General features: G+C 46.2%; 1 protein-coding gene across 4 annotated transcripts in view; it reads right to left on the reverse strand.

The window, feature by feature from the left end:
• PHLPP1 (PH domain and leucine rich repeat protein phosphatase 1) overlaps positions 1–21,036 on the reverse strand; it is a 165,320-nt gene that overhangs the window by 605 nt on the left and 143,679 nt on the right. Inside the window, exons 14-18 of one of the 4 annotated variants that reach the window (XR_014170162.1) lie at positions 17,998–18,102; positions 14,273–14,467; positions 10,991–11,219; positions 7,133–8,328; positions 4,055–4,757 (exon numbers count right to left, since the gene is read on the reverse strand). Coding sequence is in view for 1 of the 4 variants with exons in the window: in XM_081918147.1 (XP_081774273.1) it covers positions 7,186–8,328; positions 10,991–11,219; positions 14,273–14,467; positions 17,998–18,102 (1,672 nt within the window). In the remaining 3 variants the exon portion in view is untranslated. Of the gene's footprint in view, positions 1–4,054; positions 4,758–5,932; positions 8,329–10,990; positions 11,220–14,272; positions 14,468–17,997; positions 18,103–21,036 lie in introns of those variants that run through there. The other 3 variants (XR_014170163.1, XR_014170161.1, XM_081918147.1) reach the window with 3 other exon arrangements.

The following is a 21,036-nucleotide window of genomic DNA, read 5'->3' on the forward strand; positions in this document are numbered from 1 at the left end:
TCCCAATGCAGTCTCTGGCTATAGGCTCATTCGTAATCGTAGTCAGTCTGGCCTAAGAAATGTCACAAGGAGGGGGGAATACTGCTTTGGGAGCTATTGCTCATTGGTATACTACTGATCGCAAGTTTAATTAATGGGCTTTCGCTTCCCCTCCCAAGATTTGTCCTTTACAGTGCCTCGCAAGACGAACGCCTCGCAAAACGAAAAACTTGCAAGACGAAAGAGTTTTCCGTTTTTGAGTCGTTCCGCAAGACGAATTTCCCTATGGGCTTGCTTCGCAAGAAGAAAGCCCATAGGGAAATCTCTGGGGACCTCTTTTAAATGCTGGCGGTGGGGAGCAAAGCCTTTCGCCCCCCTCCGGGCTTCAGAAGAGGTCCAGGAAGGCCGGCGGGGGCTGAAAGGCTTTGCTCCCCACCGCCAGCATTTTTAAAGCGGTCCGGGATAGTGCTTTCCCGCTATCCTGGACCGCTTTTTAAAATGCTGGCCGTCGGGAGCAAAGACTTTTGCCCTCCGCCGGCCTTCAGAAGAGGTCCTGGACCTCTTCTGAAGGCCGGCGGGGGGCAAAAGTCTTTGCTCCCCCCCGCCTGCCTTCCCAGGATAGCGGAGAAGCGCAGCGCGTTTCTCTGCTATCCCGGACGGCTTTTGAAGGCAGGCGGGGGGGAGCAAAGACTTTCGCCCACTGCCTGCCTTCAGAAGACCTCCGCTGTCCCGGGGGCTTTTAAAATGCTGGGGGTCGGCAGCACAGCCCTCCTGTCCCCGGAGCTTGTGGGACGGGAGGTGGGGAGAAGGGCTTTTCTTCCCACCGCCAGCCTTCCGAACAGCCTTCTGAAGGCTGGCAGTGGGAAGAAAAGCCCTTGTCCCCCCCCCCCCAGCCATCAGAAGAGGTCGGGGGACAGACTGTCCCCAGACCTGGTCTGAGGGCGGTTTCCATAGGAACGCATTGATTGATTTTCAATGCATTCCTATGGGAAACCGTGCTTTGCAAGACGAAAAACTCGCAAGAAGAAAAAACTTGCGGAACGAATTAATTTCATCTTGCGAGGCACCACTGTATATATAAAAAAGAAGCAGATGGTTAGCAGCCATCTCAAGATCCCGTAGCAATGAATTCCTTGAAGAGAGAGACATTGCTTTCCTTTTGGGATTGAAATGCATTGTCAACAGCACACTTTTTGCCCCCACCCTCACTGCTGCTTGTGGCTCCGATTTTCCCTTTGTGCTATGTTTTTTCCCAACCTGTGTTCATGGGTTTCTTGAAATCTTTTAATACTATGGTGTGTTTTTTTGCCAAGTTGTTTTAGCTCTGCCCACTCCTATTTGCATGTTGTCTTTGATTGCTGCTTCTTAATGCATTGCTGCTCATTGGCTGTTTTTACATTTCTATTGAGATTTTTTTTGGTGTCTTGGCCAAAAAAAAGGATTAAATGGTGTTTGCAATAAATAAATGTACAAAAGTAAACATGCATTTTCCTCCCTTCCCAATAAGGATGCAAACCTGTAACTAGAGAAAGGACAGGGAATCATTAAAACGGCTCGCAGAACATAAGATTTACCCATTGAGCTCAGTATTGTTGGACTATTTAGCAGTGGTTCCTTAGGAGATGAAGACCCCGGGTGTCTTTCCCAGCCCAAGCTGGGAGGTGCTGTGGATTAAATCAAAAAACCTCTTGCATGTTCTTTGCCACTGAGCTAACATCCTTCTGCCTGCCTGTATAGAATTGCTCTATGCACGAGGACCATTCATAGCTCAGCATGGAAGCAGTGCCTTGCAATTTGCATACATTTCACCCTCTCCTGGACTAGATTATGCAGCAGCAGTGCCAGGCTCTGTGCTCCAGAAGGCTGACCTTTTCTGATTTTTGTTATTAAGGAAGCAGAGCCTGCCTGTGGCATATGATTTTGGGAGAGACAGGGCACGGTCTGCTTGACGGCAGCGTGCATTTTAACACACAGAAGATTTCTGAATCTTAAAAAAGCCATAAAAGATTCAAGGAATCACAGGTAAGCAAGGGCAGACAGCTGGAAACGCAATTGTTCCTGACAGCCATGATGAACATCCCTCATTAGTCAAACACTACTAGAGCATCAGTGCCTGGGAACGAGACAACCTTATAAATCTATTAAACCATCTAATTTTTACACAACTTCACAAACTCTCTCTTTCACACACACACACACTGCCAGGCATAAATAAGACACAAACCCCTATTTTTGGCCTGCTTGAAGTAATAGGTTATGCCAAGGGAACAGCTACAATGAACTAGGCAAAAGATGAGCCTCATTTACATTTCACAGAAGATGCTGTTGACACTAAGATCATACATAGACCATTGTTTTGTGGAGCAACTGTGGCAGTAGCTCCAATCACTGTCTTTGACCCAATCCACCTCCCCTGGCTGGACTTTCATATGGTGAAAATAGGACGGAAGGGATTTGCTTTTCAGTTTCAGGAGCTGGTAAGTCAAAGGCTGATAGCAGCAGAAACACTCTTTAGGAGAAAAACAAACAAACTGGTTTTAACAAGGAAAAATATTGAAAAGATTAAAAAGACATGCCTAATATCTACCTACCTACTGTATTCATCCTTCACCTTATAAAAATAGGAAATAAAGTTAGACAGTGCTCTGGGGCTGCTAAGGAAGGGGGAAAGGGAACTAGCCAATACGTGCCTGATGCTCGAACTCAGGACGAAAGGAATAAAGGTGCTAAGAGGAAGGCACGTTTGGCAAGCCCTCACCGTGATCAACTCCCGTCCGCAAACCTATGTCCCCACTGTGGAAGGATGTGTGGATCCAGAATTGGCCTCCACAGTCACTCCACAGACTCACTGTTAAGACCGTGTTCATGGAAGACAATCTTACTCGACTACGAGTGATTGCCAAAGAAACAGCAGCAGCAGCTCCACAGATACATGCCAATCTGTGTTTCACCTCCTTCCCTTGGTGAGGAATCTGCTTCCGAGTATGTAAAAAACACAGCTGCAAGGCAGAAAAATATGCACGTATTGTGAGCAAGAAGATTACAATACCATATACATTGCTACTTAAACTAATTTACAATATTTCTTGTAAACCTGCATTGCAAGGGGTTTGACTAGAACAGTGTTGGTGAACCTATGGCACGTGGGCCAGAGCGGGAACCCAGAGCCCTCTTAGTTGGCATGCGCACCACTGACCCAGCAGGCAAAGTTTCTTTCCACACACACCCATGCCAATGTGGGCGGGAAACACTCTGTAGAGTCGCTCTACTTGTTGCTTTGTCATAGGGAGTTCCACACCGCCCCACACTGCTGTTAGCAGGAAACCTTCCCTATAGCGCTCGCCACCTGAAGCGGCATTGTGGGGAGTTGCGCACCCGCCAACCAGCTGTCGGTCTGCAGTGACGCGAGTTACTTTCAGCATTCTTGGTTAGTGATTTTCTACCCTCCTCCCCACAAATAAAAGCTCATCAACTTTGGGCAGTCCTCCCCCAAAAAAGCTCAACAACTCTGCTACACATGTAAAAAAATACAGTAAATTGCCATGTTGGCACTTTGTGATAAGTGGGTTTTGGGTTGCAGTTTGGGCACTCAGTCTCTAAAAGGTTCGCCACCACAGGACTAGATGGTCCTTTCTACCTTATGATTCTATACTTAAACTTTCAGATTTTATTGTATAATTTCTGTAAACCACTTAGGAATTCTGGCCAAAAATGTAAAGCAGCCTATACATCTTCTTAAAAGAATATAAAATAAAGGAAAAGCCACTACACAACAACATGTAACTACACCCTCCATAAAAGGAGAACCAACTGTAACCAGGTAGACTGACAAACCTCAGCATGTATAAGATAAAGTCCTAAGGGCATCACTGTTTGACACCTGCCTATTCAATGTGTATGAAAACGTAGTTATTAAGCCTTTGCGACAAACCTGACACAAAAGTGGAAAGTGGCAAAAACCTCTGGCGCTTAGGCCAAATTAATGATCTGAAAACACTGGCAAAGGCCCAAGTCTCGACAACGTTTCTCATTAGTGCTACCGCAACGCAATGATATTAGTTCCTGTAGTCGTAGGAAAGCTAAATTCTAGGAAGATTTATTTGGCTGTTGCTGGGAGTGATAAATCATGTCAAGCGATGGAAATGACTTCATTACTTACAAACGGAAGGCTGATGGGTTTTTAGTATGTCACATTTTTTGAGTGCGCAGGCAGGGTGCTTATGATCAATCACCCACTAAGAAGAATTTGCTTTAGCAAATGCAACGAGTCCTCTTCCTTGTAAACAAACGAAATGGATTCAAGCACTTCGGTTTACGGCTGAGCATGGAAGTCGAGTGTCTCCACCACCTGCTTGCTTCTCTGGGCTTTTAACAGCTTGTTCCAGCTCAGCAATGCACCCCCAATGACTTCTGAAACCCAGACGCTTACGAGGATGATTTAAAATACTTGTACAGCATGGGTGAAATGCTCTTCAGCTGCAGCCCAAGGCTTCATTTTCACTGGTTCATTTTCATCTGAAGGGAAATAGAGTGGCGGGCTTTTTCGAAGGTTTCCAGTACAGGCAGAAGCAGGAAGCGGCTTTTCAAAGTTCATTTCTGAATCTCAAGTTGGGCCTCCGTAGTTTGTGATACAGTGAGGTAGACACAGTGCGTTCAGACACGGCATTTCTTGCTGATTATAATGGCAGCACTCATCCAAATTTTTCATACTGTTGTGTTAGGGGACTACCGTTCTTTTGAGTGATCCACTGGTACGTCGCATCAAATTTCCTTCATACCTATGGGCACAGTGACACCCAACAAATGTCAATGGACATGCCTTTCTTCCCACATGCTTTCTGCGCATGTGCAGTTCTGCTCCCTCCATGATCCACGCATTGACAAGGGCGGGATGCCACAGATTTCATCACTTTAATCCTACAATCAGATTTTTTCCTTCATGGAAGTAATTAACAAGGGAAGTAAGGGCTGAACTTCCACCACAGTCCAGTAGATTTGCAGAAACGACTTCAATACCATGCGAACGAGCAAATAAAACGAGGAAATTATCAGGTAAGGGAACATCGGGAAAACAAAATAATCCACTGTCTGAACGTAGCCGCTGGAAACAAAAATGAATGATTGACTAAACTGTTGTGCTTAGGCTGCCATGTAGAACCAGGGCTTTTTATCCCAGCCAGAACTTTCGGTTCTCTCAGGTGGCCGCCACTGCCATTCTAAGAGAACGATCGAAAGAGGTGTTTGTGGTGAGGTTCCAGCACCTCTTTTTCTAGAAAAAAAGCACTGGGTATACAAGAGGCAGAGGTCCAATAAACCCAAGAGCAGCTTGCCTCTTTAGCACTGCAAGCAGCTGCAGTGGGAGGGAGGATGAAATGGGCAGAAACAGACTCCAGAGTGAGATGCAACTACAGACATCTCAAGAATCCTTCGCGGTGACTGTATGGTTGTCTACGAAGAACAAGCAAGACAGAACAGTGATCCTCGTTGCAAAAAGAAAAGAAGATTAAAAGCAAACTCTCCGAGTGGATATACAAGCATTTCCTGGCATACGTTACACACACACTGTTGTACGAACTCCAGTTTCCACTGCCGAGTCCGTAGGGCTTTCACCCGTCGTTTGGCGATCATCCTAATTTTTGAAAACTCTCTTCCAGTCACTCACAACATTTTGTTCTCCCTGCAATATGCACACACTGCTTCAATATCTCTTACATCCTGCACATAATACCTTGGAAGCAAAATTTATATTAGCAATGTGGAATTTCCCCACACACACAAATAATAATAATAATAATAATAATAATAATAATAATAATTCAACACTGGGATCTTTTCAAGAGTTTTACAGAGGACAATGCCATGCCAGATTATATCTATCTAATGCTGCCATAAGGAATTCTGAGAACCCAACTCCGCCGGCATCGAACAGCAAGCATATACCGCAGACTTCAAGTATTTGTAAATTTTCGTATTTATTATAACAAAAATTATGACATGTTCATTTGTGCATTCTTCTTTTAATATAACTCTTGGTATGTAAATGATCTACAGTAAATGAACTCTATACAATCATGCTGGTTGTGGCAGCAGGGAGGAACACACACAAAAATGTGCCTGCGAAAGAGTTAATGGTGAAGAAGACAAAAAAAATAAAATAAAAATTAAGTAACTCAGGTGTTTGTGGCCCAACATCCGCCTAATTCCTACACTCCTGCTAAATTTATTATGGAGTCGTAGCCCAAAGAACCAATCACTTAGGGGCAATTCCACACATGAGCAAACATACTGTTGGTGACTTTGGCTCAGCCAGCCAATGGCGGCCATAGACACAATGGGCCAACGCCTTCCAAACCAGTTAATTCTGCTGGGAGACCCTCAAGAGCTCCTACGATCTCCCTGATCTCCAAGCTTGGTTGTATCGCATGTCGGCGGAGGGAGCTTTTGACATACATGCGGAAGCACCCCGTGGGGTTGGGGATTCGGGGTGGGGGAGACAAACTATCAGTTCGTCAGGTTGCGTCCTCCTGCCGAGACTACAAAAAACGTTTGAAGCATCACTATACAACACTGAGTTATTTACAGGAATTTCCCAATCAGCTGTTCTCTCAGAGAAAATTAGTGAATCTCAGTGACTTAAAGTCACCTGAAAGAGTAAAAGCAACTCCTAGGAGTTAGTCTCCATAATTCTACAAATGTCTATCCATTTTCAAGACCAAAAAAGCCTTTTTTTTTCTCTCAAAGAAATACAGTATTACAATATTACTTAATCATTTAGCACTGGCAATACTGCCCTGTGTTTTCCAAACAAACCAAGGGAGGGGGGAAAGAACGATTTTAAAAAATATTACATCAACGTCATCCTCAGTTTTCTCTGCAATATATTAAACCTTTTATTCTTATTTTTCTTTGCTTTTTTTTTTACATCTGATATGTTAAGGAAGGGGAAGAGTTAAACTAGTTCAATTCTAACTGGTGAAACATCACTAGAAGAGAGGGGGAAGGGAGGGAATAATCTGTGATTATTACTGCTAACAAACGGGGAGAAGCAGCTGCAGTTCTCAGTAGAGGGGGAAGTGTCTGGAAGAGAAATTGGAACCAAAAAACCCCCCTCTCTCTTTCTCTCCCCTCCCTACCCTGCTAGTGTAATACAAACCTAAGGAGCCTCCAAGCTCTCAGTGTCTGGTCAGCTTATTTTGTCAAGCTCGGTCATAGCGGCGTGTCGTAATAATCTGGCAGCTGGTCCATCTGGTATTGCCGCTGTTGTTGCTGCTGTTGTTGTTGTTGCTGCTGCTGCTGCTGTTGTTCGTGGTGTTGCTTCATTATCTCCTTGACCTCCTCTTCGAGCTCCGGCGGGATAATGAACTGATCGTCGGGATCTGGCTGAGCCGGGGCTGCAAAGTACCCCCCAGTTTTCCTGAGCGGCGCGTCGGCCGCCACTTCGATGAGGTTGTGGCTCCTCTCCTGAGGGGCTACGGAGCCGTTGCCTCGCCGGCGCCCGATGGTCCCCGTGGCCAAAGGGTCGGCCTTGCGGAGGAGGCAGGTCTCGTCTTCGTTGGCGCTGATGACGATGCCCTCGTCGCTGGCCTCCACGGGGGCCTGCAGCAGCAGGAGCTTCTCTTTGGCGCGGCCACAGTGGATGTCCACCTCCACTTCCACCCGGCTGCCGTTGGAGAAGACGCCTTCGATGGGCTCCTCGTCGTCGCTGTCGAGCCCGTTGTCCGAAAAGGCGCTGGAGAAGGTGGCGCTGGAGAGCTGCCTCTGGAAAGAGTTGGAGAGGCAGACCGGGTGGAGCATGCAGCGCTGCTCGCTGGGGTAGGCCGGGCTGTTCTCGTTCATGGTTACCTGAGGGGGCTCGTCAGAGGCCGTGGACCCCACCTCGCTGCTCATTTCGGAGGTCGAGATCTCGCTGCTGATCTCGGAGGCCATGCCGCTGCTGGAGGAGGGCATCCCCAGGGCGTCCGAAGGCTTGTCTTTGATGACCACGTTGACCGACTGGGGGAAGATGCCCGGGCTGGGAGGGGGGACGCCATTGAGCTCGCAGCAGCAGAAGCTGTCCTCGGTGACGTTGAGCTGGACCACCACAGCACTGAGGCTGTCGTTGCAGCCGTAGCTCTGGGCCAACGTGCAGAGCTTCTTGGCGGCTCCCAGAGCGTCGGGGACGTTCCGGACGGCTTCCACGGCTTCTTCGACGGAAAGGCTGTCCCAGAGGCCTTTGCTGCCCAGAATGAAGAATTCATCCTGAGGAGTCAACGTGATGGATTGCACATGAGGGCGAGGAACCACGCTCGGGTGAAGAAAGGTGTACCCCAAGATCCTCGTCGAGTCCGTCACACCATTCACTTTGCCATCCTGGAAAGGAGGAGGATACATCTCATTATGGCGAATGGTTGGATTGTTAACCATACAGGCTGGCTTGGGGTAGGGGAGCCAAGGGGATTACCAAGTGAGCTTTTGCAAAACCTTCATCCTCCTGCCGAAGGGCATGAGAAAATACATTACTACATCAGCAAGCAATGGAACTGGGTTCAGGATCCTGGCGGTTGGATCCAACTAGATTTTACTTGAGAGTAAACCAACTGAAATTAATGGATCTAATTGCCCACTAACTTCAGTGCATTTACTCTGAGCAGGACTAGCATTGGCCACAGCCCTGGAGCTGTTGGTTCCTCCTCTCTCGCTCATCATTTAGGTCCAGTGTGCCAATACTATCATCTGAGACAACAGATTAAAAGTTGCTGTCCTATTCTGATAGTTCAGAACCAAGGAAGCAAACAGGGAGTGTTTGCTTCCACCTGACACGGCCCACTTTCCTGTCGCAGGAGCCTTCATGATGGAGCACCTGCCACAGGGGGGATTTCTGAACTTGAATCCAACACCCACCCCGCCTTGGGGGAAAACAGCCTATTGTCATCAGTTTTGGGGCTACTTTGCAACTGGCCTGCCTCTAAACTTTAGGCTCGCTTAAATTTCTTTGGTATATTTTGAATGAATGGTTAATCGTGGAACTGTCAGCGCGACAGCAATAATGTAATTTTAATTATGCATTCCATTTATGGTGTTGTCTTTAGAGTCATTTTCTGTAAGCACCTCTGAGCACAAATCTGCAGGAAACTCAGCATATAATAAACCGACTACTCGGCGTCACAATGGAACAAACATGGCAGCACATGCCTGGGCAGAGACACAGAAAAATGCTTCATCTTTCGGCCAAGGTATGCAAGGATGGTCGGTGGTTATCTGACAGGAGGCCTACAGGACAAATTTGTTTCATCTACGTGGCCTCTAAATAGTGTGGTGGAAAGGACTCCACTCACAAAGGATAATCTGCTCCAGCTCCCTTCGGGGGTTAACATAAAATGTGCACACACTGTAGTGTATGTGAAAAACTGAGGGATGGGTTTGGCTATATCTCCTCCTCAACCACACCAAGCCAAAATTCTTCATCTTCATTTGACAAGGCGGGAAACGACACATTTCTATCAAGCCTGCAAGCTGCCATGAGAAGAAGGTGTTGGTGTGTGGAATCCTATTTGTTTTCAGTCGGCTGCCCTGGAGTGGCAATGTTTTCCGCACGCCCCAGTTCCTTAACTACATTTCCTCTTTAGATACGACATTTCCCAAAGGGAGGTGGATTAACATCTGAGGGGAGGGTGTGTGTGGAGACGCTGTTAAAAATACAAGTCTTGGAGAAATCAATGCCATGTATGTATTTAAATCCCAAGCTACTGGCTGGCTTATGATCCAAGCAAGTCGAGATAAGAGGAGTTTATTAGTCCACGGGTACTGGCATGTTTGCTGGTGCGAGCAGACAAAAAAATGAGGAGAAAGCAAAAGGGAGGGGGAGGTAGAAACGGGGGAAGTCTCTTAAAATTAAGTAGGACCTTGTATACCCGATGAGCTTTAAACGCTATAAATAGTATCACCGAGAATGTGATATACAAACAGTGGGAAGATGTGAAGTCTTGTAAGTAAAATATTATGTCACACATTGCTAGATGCAGAGTTGAGTAGAAATAGCGTATTTTTGCTTGAATGGCTTGCATCCAATGTGTGCCGCCTCTATCTCCTCAACTAATCCAGAATGCGGCAGCCAGACTGGTGACTGGGAGTGGCCACTGAGACCATATAACACCAGTCTTGAAAGACCGACATTGGCTCCCAGGACATTTCCGAGCACAATTCAAAGTGTTGGTGCTGAGCTTTAAAGCCCTAAACAGCCTTGGCCCAGTATTCCCGAAGGAGCGTCTCCACCCCAATCATTCAGCCAGGACACTGAGGTCCAGCTCCGAGGGCCTTCTGGCGGCTTCCTCCCTGCGAGAAGTGAGGTTGCAGGGAACCAGGCAGAGGGCCTTCTCGGTAGTGGAACACCCTCCCACCAGATGTCAAGGAAATAAACAACTACCTGATTTTTAGAAGACATCTGAGGGCAGCCCTATTTAGGGAAGATTTCAATGTTTGATGTTTTATCGTGTTTTTAATATTCTGTTGGGAGCTGCCCAGGGTGGCTGGGGAAACCCAGCCAGATGGGTGAGGCATGTATTTATGTATAAATAATTATTATTATTATTATTATTATTATTATTATTATTATTATTATTACCACCAAGCTCACCTTCACCCTGCTTGGGAAATGCTTTGCATGCTATGTAAGGGCAGCACTTCTCTTTAAGGAAGACAGGCTGCCACGAACCTCCTCATATCTTAAGCTGCTGCTTCGGTGCCATTACCTCCCTTTCAGCTACAGCTGGAAATTTGTGCAAAAAACCAGAAAGGAATCCTGTCCGGGGCATTCCGGCACAGGTTTTGAAAGCAGAGCAACCAATATGCTCATGCTCAGCATGAGACTCTGAATCTCAGGGCTGTGGGTTCGAGTTCTACGTTGGGCAAAAAGACTCATGCACTGCAGGGCGTTGGAGTGGGTGGCCCCTGTGATTCCTCCCCTTCCAACCCTATGATTCTGTGATTCTATAGGGCCTCCCCCCTCCTCCAGTTTAGCAACTCGATTCCTTACTTCTGTGATGATGGCCTTATGCTGCTTGATCCTCCTCAACTCTTCTTCGCAGTTCATCATGTAAGACCTGGATAAAGGCAGAGGTTTTCCGTTCCTGCAGAGAACAGATTGGCACTTCCCCACATTCGCAGAGGTTAACGTGAAGCATCCGCCTGGGTCTATCGGGTCATGCTTGATATGGCAAAGGACAGCAGAGCCTCCAAGCTTTTGCCCAGCCGTTCCAAGTTTCCTAAGGGTTCCAAGGAAGACAACATTGGCAAAACAAGTGGAGTCAGCTTCAATGCAAGCGTCTGCTCTCGTGCTTTGGCAGAGAAAGATAGGAACACACCCCCTCCGCCCCCGTCCAAAACAATGCCAGCCGTGCCACACATCCCATGAAGCAGTCAGGTCCTATGCCACCGCCTTGATAATAATAATGATAATAATTTTTATTTATACCCCGCCCTCCCCAGCAAAGGCCGGGCTCAGGCCGGCTAACAAGCAATAATAAAAACAAGTTGAATGAATACAACTTAAAAACAAGATTAAAATACAACATTAAAATATCGAAACATTAAAATATTAAAATGCAGCCTCATTACAGGAGGAGAAAGGAAAAAGAAAGAGGGGGAGGGAATCAAACTGGCTCCAAGCCAAAGGCCAGGCGGAACAACTCTGTCTTACAGGCCCTGCGGAAAGAAATCAGATCCCGCAGGGCCCTGGTCTCATGAGGCAGAGCGTTCCACCAGGCCGGAGCCAGTGTTGAAAAGGCCCTGGCTCTGGTTGAAGCTAATCTAACTTCCTTAGGGCCCGGGACCACTAGGGTGTTGCTATTTATGGACCTTGAGGCTCTCCGTGGGGCATACTGGGAGAGGCGGTCCCGTAGGTACGAGGGTCCTAGGCCGTGACATAAATGGGAAGAGGATAAAAATAATAGAATAATATAGTAATAGAACCACCACCAGAATTTCATGTGAAATTTAGGGCGCCCACTTTTAACGAAGCACAGAATCAAATTTGCAATTCGGAAAAAAGCATTTTGGTAAGTCTAGAATGAGTTTGGGGTGGTGGTGGGAGGCCCTGAACTTCTATTAGGTTAGGGGTGGGCAACCTCAGACCATTATGGACAAGCAAGATCACCTGACATCAGGTATGGGCAGGTAAAAAGGAGGCTGGGCTAAAAGGGGCTTCTGACATGCCCTACAATCAGTTGACCATTGGGATTTCAAATCACAGAACAGGGCTCTTTGCATGGGGCTTCGAAGTGCGTATGATCAGCTGATTGTCGTGGCTTCAAAGTGCAATGTGAGATCAGATGACTGACAGGTGAGCAGCCACACACACCTGTCAGATTTGGCCCAGATCCAGTCCCCCACTGCGGTATTGTGGTGAGGGGGAGCTCAGAAAGGGAGTATTATTTTCCAGTTATTCTAGTTCTTTTTATATTTCTTTTCAAAGCAACTGGATGCAATAAACTTTCTTTAAGGGGGGGGGGGAGTCTTACTGCATGGAACCAAAGAATAGTGACACATGGATTTGTGAGTTGGCCCAGACAGTGATTTAAGTTTCATATTAATGGCAACTCTTAAAATTTGGTCTTTTCAAGTCGTCTCAGGATTGCCAAGCCTACATTAAATATATACAAAAGCATTTCTTTCTTTTTCTTCCCAAAAGCCACTTTGGGCTTCAATTTAAACAATTTATCTTTGATGAATCAGCCTGGGCTAATACTCAGATGGGCTGCAATGAAGTTAGGCAATTGTAAATAAAGTAATTCATGTTTGATCCTTTCTGAAGTTTTATATTGCGGGGGTGGGGGGATACAGGAAGAAGCAAATGGCATTTATCTTTATAACGTCTTTAAAGTCCTTAGGATTAGGCTCTGGGAAATTTAATGGAGAAAGCAGGCTGTGAAAAACAGCAATGGAGCAAAACTGCTGACCCATTTCTCTCTCTGCTTAGCAATAGAAGAAGAAGAGTTTGGATTTGATATCCCGCTTTATCACTACCCTAAGGAGTCTCAAAGCGGCTAACAATCTCCTTTCCCTTCTTCCCCCACAACAAACACTCTGTGAGGTGAGTGGGGCTGAGAGACTTCATAGGAGTGTGACTGGCCCAAGGTCACCCAGCAGCTGCATGTGGAGGAGTGGAGACGTGAACCTGGTTCACCAGATTACGAGTCCACTGCTCTTAACCACTACACCACACTGGCTCTACAGAAAGTACAGAAGCAGCAGCGAGGTGATTCCACTTGGTGGGGGAAATGGTTACCTGCTTCTGCTCTGTGGTATCTGTGGGTATTTGGCACGGGCAGATTAAGATGAGAGGCTCGCATCCATAGCAGTGCTAAGTAACTGTCCCATCAGAGCAAGGAATTTGACTTGTGGAATGGGGACGACCTCCTCTCCTCCTGCCCCCATCTCCTAAATCTCTTCTAGAGGAGCTCTGAAGGGGAGGGAACAGGGTGAAGAGAGGGAGCAGTCCCATGGCTCACGTGGAAATATTTCCACTGATGGGGCGGCTACATTAAACACAAGCCAATGTGTTATTTTTATCCTCCTCCCATTTATGTCACTAGGTAAAGGTAAAGGGACCCCTGAGTGTTAGGTCCAGTCGTGGCTGACTCTGGGGTTGCGGCGCTCATCTCGCTTTATTGCCGGAGGGAGCCGGCGTACAGCTTCCGGGTCATGTGGCCAGCATGACTAAGCCGCTTCTGGCGAACCAGAGCAGTGCATGGAAACGCCGTTTACCTTCCCGCCGGAGTGGTACCTATTTATCTATTTGCACTTTGACGTGCTTTCGTACTGCTAGGTTGGCAGGAGCAGGGACCCAGCAACGGGAGTTCACCCCGTCGCGGGGATTCGAACCACCAACCTTCTGATCGGCAAGTCCTAGGCTCTGTGGTTTAACCCACAGCCCCACCCGCGTCCCTATTTATGTCACTACTCTGCAACTAAAGTGTCTCAGAACCTGGGGTAGCTCTGATAAAAAAGGAAAAGTCTGGTAACAGCAGCCAAATCTCTTTGAAAAGACACCATCACTGCTGGTCTTTCCCAGAATATGTAACCACTAGGGCCTGCTGCTGCTGCTACTGGGTGTTTTCCCAGATTGCATCTGCAGTCTGCGTAAGGCTACGGTGATAGATTTTTTCAGTGGCACTGCATGAAGAACTGCCAAGTCTCGAATCAGCCCTGCGGAAGTGACCAGAAAAAGTAAACAAACTTATTCAAAGGCTTTTGGGACGGCTGGGCTTGTCCAGTGTCACGAGGCAGATGCCTGCAAGCTTTGAGCCACAAAACTGACCTCTGCATTACAATGAAAGTGTTGATCATGTACTCCTCTTCGCTCTTTGTTTTTTGCAGCTCCTCAGCCAAGATGTCGCTCATGGTACACTGCAAGAGGTAAGGCACTTCCACGTTGCGGTCCCCGTCAAAGACGCCGTAGAGGGCCTCCCGGTTGTCGCAGAAGTTGTTGGCGGAAAGAGCCGCCACACACAGCCTGTGCAAGAAAGCAAAAAGAAAATGGGGTTTAACAAAAAAAAAATTCACTTCCCACGGCAAATTTCCCACGTGACATTTCCATGGCCAGGTCATCAAACTCTTCAACCCTCACCCCCTCTCATGGATTATGAAAACAAATTCATTCAATACACAGGTCTGTCGAGACTCTCGTAGGGCGTGTTGAACTTCCAAATTCCAAAAATGAGGGGTGCTAAAATTTGTCGTATGACTTGGGAATCCAAAATCTATTTTGGTAAAATGAGTATGCTTGGTAAGTACAGTGGTACCTCGGGTTATATACGCTTCAGGTTACATACACTTCAGGTCACACACTCCGCTAACCCAGAAACAGTGCTTCAGGTTAAGAAATTTGCTTCACGATAAGAACAGAAATCGGGCTCCGGCTGTGTGGCAGCAGCAGGAGGCCCCATTGGCTAAAGTGGTGCTTCAGGTTAAGAACAGTTTCAGGTTAAGAATGGACCCCCAGAATGAATTAAGTACTTAACCCGAGGTACCACTGTAAAAATAAAAATGATTGCCAAGTACTTGCACTTATATGTTACTATTACTATTTTATTTTTTAGCATTGCCTGACATTTTCAGGAGGTAAAATTAAATTTCTTTGGTTTTCCAAATGCTGTTTGTGTGCTTCTTATCAAATGCAGACTTAGCAAGCTAAATGTTCTCCAATCACAAAAGCAATAGATTTTAATTCCTCACACCCAAAAACGTATTTTTACGGCCCCTCACTAAAGAAATTAGCAAAAAAATTAGTTTCATTCCCTAAAACAAGATGCCCTACTCTCACAGTCCAAAGTGAAAAGAGGCGGTTAATCTGAAACCAAGGTGGAAAATTCAGGACTTTGTGAATAATATCTGTATTCACCTACATATTATTCTGAAGGAGAACATGCACTCACAGCATGGTTTAGTGTTGGACTATGACCAGGGAGACCAGGGTTCAGATCCCAACTCAGCCATGAAGCTAATTTATACATAATTGTCTGCAACCAGTTTTATTTTTGTAATTATAAAAGTATTGTTTTGGTTTGCAGAATTTAGATAGGACATGGACACTGTTATTAAGCTCTTAAAGTGCAGGGCACATTTCTTAACGGGGCTCCCTTTCAACCATTTCTGTTTCAAAGCCAAGACTGGCTTAACCCAAGACTGATTCTATACCATTACCTTTTCTTTTCTACCCAAGTTACTCACAATGCCCGCCAAACGCTTCTTTGGAGAACGAGCAACACTGAGGATGCACAGGTGATACTGAGAGACACAGTTACAGAAATGAGGCCAAACAAGTGGTCAAAGACCAGGGCAGTTTTGACCAGAGAATGGTGGGAAATGAGCTGGTTTGGACCACTGGCTCTGCAGCCTGTCTGCCCTTACTGTACTATTTGGTGTTGAGTAATACACGGGTGGTGCTGTGGGTTAAACCACAGAGCCTAGGACTTGCCGATCAGAAGGTCGGCGGTTCGAATCCCCGCGACGGGGTGAGCTCCCGTTGCTCGGTCCCTGCTCCTGCCAACCTAGCAGTTCGAAAGCATGTCAAAGTGTGAGTAGATAAATAGGTACCACTCCGGCGGGAAGGTAAACGGCGTCTCCGTGTGCTGCTCTGGTTCGCCAGAAGCGGCTTAGTCATGCTGGCCTCATGACCCGGAAGTTGTATGCCGGCTCCCTCAGCCAATAAAGCGAGATGAGCGCTGCAACCCCAGAGTCGGCCACGACTGGACTTAATGGTCAGGGGTCCCTTTACTTTTACCTAATACTTTGCAAGGCAAGCAACAGCAGGCTTTGCCTACGTCTTACTACAGAGAGGATGACGCACCTGCAAGGCGAAATTAATGCAGTAATCTTTTTATGATGGCCTCAGTGCTGCATGCACCTTGCCACCGTATCAGCTGAGGGACTGCAAACTATTCCTGCCGACTTTACTGACGGGTGTGGAACAGATTTATTTTGTTTCTAGGCATACATGGAGGTCAGATCAGCAGCTGCGATGCTACACCAGCCCCGATTGACAGAACATTAAGCGAGTCACAAACAAAGGAGGAGACCTTGGTTGGGGAGGGCAGTTGGGTGTTTTAAACACAGATAACTGAGCAACAAGACCTGCTCCCTGACCCCCTCGCACAGGCTGCACCCCTGAGGCAGACGAGACCAGCTTTCCAGCTAATCCTCTGAGCTAAGTGGGATTGACTCTGCCGCAGATGCCTTTACGGATGGGGCGATTAAAGTGTGTGAGAGACTCGCCGCAAGCAGGTTGCATCTTTTCTACATATCCACCACACTCTGCTGCTGTAGGTTGGATAAGCAAAGAAAAACCCTCTCTGTGGCCAACTTGGAAGAAGACGACCCCTCCGGAGTCAGGCATGCATCATAAAATGTCTTGAACAGAGCAAGGGCTTTAATTTAAAGCAAATATTACAGGTCCAGAGGTAGAGTACATGCAGGTAAAGTAAAAAGGTGAAAGGACCCCTGGAAGGTGAAGTCCAGTCAAAGGCGAATTTGGGGTTGTGGCGCTCAACTCGCTTTCAGGTCAAGGGAGCCGGTGTTTGGCTATAGACAGCTTTCTGGGTCACGTGGCCAGCAGGACTAAATTGTTTCTGGTGCAACAGAACACTGTGATGGAAACCAGAGCGCACAGAAACGCCGTTTACCTTCCCACCACAGTGGTACCTATTTATCTACTTGCACTGGTGTGCTTTCGAACTGCTAAGTTGGCAGGAGCTGGGACAGAGCAACAGGAGCTCACCCCGTCACGGGGATTCGAACTGCCGACCTTCTGATCGGTAAGAGGCCCAGTGGTTTAAACCAGAGCGCCACCCGTGTGGCATGCACTGCATTCCAAAGGCCCTATATTCAATTCGTAGCATCTCTTGACTGATACCCTGGAGAGCTGCTGCCTGCCAGTGCAGACAGTATTGAACTAGGTGCTTCAAGGGCCTAGCTCAATACAAGAAGCTTCCTAGGTCCCAGAGAGGAGGGGATGCTTAGGATCTTGAACTGTGGGTGTGGGATGAATCGGTGGAAAACGTTGGACTGAATAGGGATAGTTGAGAGGGCTGCTTAGACGTAAGACAAGGGTTTGGGAAAAGATGGAAGAGAGAACCTCTTGTGGACAGGACATACCGTATTTTTTGCTCTATAAAGCTCACTTTTTCCCTCCTAAAAAGTAAGGGAAAATGTGTGTTCGTCTTATGCAGCGAATGCAGGTTGCGCAACTATCCCAGAAGCCAGAACAGCAAGAGGGATCGCTGCTTTTGCTGTGCAGTGATCCCTCTTGTTGTTCTAGCTTCTGAGATTCAGAATATATTTTTTCTTGTTTTCATCCTCCAAAAACTAGGTGCGTCTTATAGAGCGAAAAATACGGTACATTAGTTACCCAAAAATATGCACACCCTTTTTCTACTTAATTATATAGACTCTTCCATCATATACTGGATCGCTTGCATAGAAGGCCCTGTGGAGAGGAAATGCACTTCTCTTTTCCATATAAACTCTCTCTCTATTTATCCTTACTTGTTCTTAACTCCCGAGGCTTCCGTGTAACCATGGCTCCACACGGCTGGGGCTCCTGAGGCATCTCCGGCTGAAGGCTGGTCAATCTTGAAACAACGGATGTTACTGCAATGAGAAGCAAACCCCGCAAAGAATTAATGCTTCAAATGCCAAGCGTATAACAGTCTGAATGTTCCTTCTCTCTTACTGCATTCTAGTTCCTATACTTAAAAGTTGCTTTTTTAGGAGGTAACAGTTTTGAGTCCCTGTCTACAGAAAGGGGAAAACAGGCAGGCATTTAGTCATTACCGTGCCCTTTACTCGGTTATTTCTTTTGCAAAAGCAGTGTTGTCGAACATGAGAGAATTTTTTGAAATGGAGGGAACAAGAATTTGCCTGGATACTGCATTGCAAAAAATAATAATACAAACATGATTTCCACCCCTAGCTTTGAGATATTTGCACATTACGTTCACAGCGTAGCTTTTTTGCCAAGTTTTGATTATGCTTCTGCTAAGATGTATTATCTTTGGTGTTCAGCCAACAGACTCTCGCTTGTTCAGATAGAGATCCACTTGCCCAACAATCTTATCTCCCTGCAGGAAAACAAAAACCACCCACGGCTGCTGCAAACCTTATGTTGGTCTTATATGGCAGCAATCGCCTGACAGGCACCCCTGAAGGCTCCTATCACCTGCAATTTTTTCTAGGAGGAAAAGCTCTCCCTGAAACTGTGCTACTTTCACATCTACCCCTTCTCCTGAACACCAAGTAGTCTTTTATTACGCATGGAAAACTGTAGATTCTTCAGCATATTGTCACCCTATCAATCTTCCACTCCCTTCCTCCTCCTTTCAAATAAACTATATAACCCCAGGAGCAGTTAACCTTTGGTCTGAATTTCTGGGCATATGAAGCAGAAGGGAGGTTGACGTGGCCTTCGGACTTAATTCATTCACGTACAGTGTGTGTGTGTGTGGACACACACGTGAGACCCAAGAAGAAAAGGGGCGACAGATCTGGGCGACTGCCCAATTGCTACGTGCTCCAGCACTGCGGCAGTTCAGAGGACAACAAGTGTCCCTTTAAAAGCTCCATAGGTGCATGAATAAAGGATATATGTGGAGAAATCAAGAGTTGCCGCTATGCCAATATTCCATTCTGACACCAACCTCCAGAAGTGGCTATGAAATTTAAGAAGGCCCCGTAATGAGAAAGAAGGTTCTTTCTATCATATGCGGTGGTCTTGTAGTAAGGTCAAAGCTTACTGGGAAATGATATATAATGAAATGAAAAGGATGTTTAAAATAACCTTTGTAAAAAGACCAGAAGCTTTTCCTTCGGGAATTATAGGGACAGAACTGCCCAAAATGTATAGAAACTTATTCATGTATGCTACTACAGCGGCAAGAATGTTACTTGCCCCAAAATGGAAAGAGGCAGAAGTCCCAGTAAGGGAAGAATTGATACAAAAACTTAATGGACCATGCAGAAATGGCGAAACTTACCGGAAGAATAAGAAATCTTTTTATAAAAGAATGGAAATGGTTTGTTGAATATTTACAGATAAATTATAAACAGATAAAAACATTAGCAGGATTATTGTAACAACCTACAATTTTATAAGAGTATATATATAAAGAAGATGAATAAATGAGCAAATAAAGTTAATTTGGATATGCAAAAGATATTAAATAAAAACAAATTTAAGGAACCACAGAAAGAGGGGGGCGGAAGTCAAGTTTTGAAATGTCAAAATGAATGTAAAATTAGTGAAATGTGTAAACTTTAAAACTATAAATTACACACACACACACACACACACACACACACACACACACACCTAAGAAGACCCCCTGCTTGATCAAACCAAAGTCTTGGACAACCATGAGACGCCCAAATGCAAGACATGAGCGCAATAGCCCTCTCTCACTGTTGCTGCTGGGAAGCGTTTTTTCTGATCCTGGAGGCAGCATATAGCTGTCACAACAAGTATGTTAAACTGCTGACCCACGTAACTTTATGGGGAGGCAAAGAATGTCAAGGTGTGCCTCTTCCCTGCATAGCCCTGGCCCTGGGTTCTAATTTCTTTACTCTGCAAGGGCACGATGGAACATCATGCAAAGGTGGCACATTATCTGGCCCTGAAGACAAATGGGACAGAAGTAAAGGAAGAGTACAAGAGTCAAGGAACCTGAGGCAAGGACTGGAAACAAAGGCACGACTGGCTGACAGCAGGCAGCACTGCAGCAGGCCGAGACAGGCTTTACAGCGGATGTGGACTTCCAGGAAGGATTTTGAGAAAAATAGCTTAGCGAATTGAACGGGAAAGGCTGTGTTCTTTGCAGTTAGCATTATGGCAACTGTAATTCACACAGGACGTGTTTTTACAAGTTTGCAAGGAGGCTCAGAGGAGGCAAGGCAGATGTTTACAAAGAGTGAGGAAAGTGATCTCTGAAGATATGAACTTGCTGACAATTTCACCCTTTGGAACCTGCAGGTTACAAAAGGCATTTAAGGCCTGCTCACAGCTTCAGAGTGTTCCTAGGAGGCAGTGGAGGAGGAAGAAAGCCTCAGATTGTGCCATGAGAAACTCTATTGTGCAATTTGAGAATCAATTAAAAAAAACAGCATCAGTAGCAGCTATCTTCATCAGCATAAATGACAACAATAAATTTCAGTCAAGGAGAACTTTGTCACGGTGAGGCTTGAGGTCAGGAGTTGCTGAATTCAGATTGCACGGCAGTTAAAGAGGGACAAAAAGTGAAGAAACCTGGCTCTTTTCGTTGTTGAAAACCATACAGCTTTTCAGGGTGTAAGAGACTGTGCGCACCGATCTCTCTTGCTCTTCTGGCTTCAGGGATAGCCACACAAAGCCTCTTGTTTTCCTCCTCTAAAAACTAGGTGCATCCTATGGTCGGGTGCGTCTTATAGAGCAAAAAAACAACGGTAGTTGTACCTTGGTTGTTGAATGCCTTGCGACTCAAACGTTTCGGCTCCCAAACGCCACAAACCCAGAAGTGCGTTTTCCGGTTTGCGAACGTTCTTTGGAACCCGAAC

Source organism: Podarcis melisellensis (assembly GCF_964234715.1).
Source record: "Podarcis melisellensis genome assembly, chromosome: 7".
NCBI lineage: Eukaryota > Metazoa > Chordata > Lepidosauria > Squamata > Lacertidae > Podarcis > Podarcis melisellensis.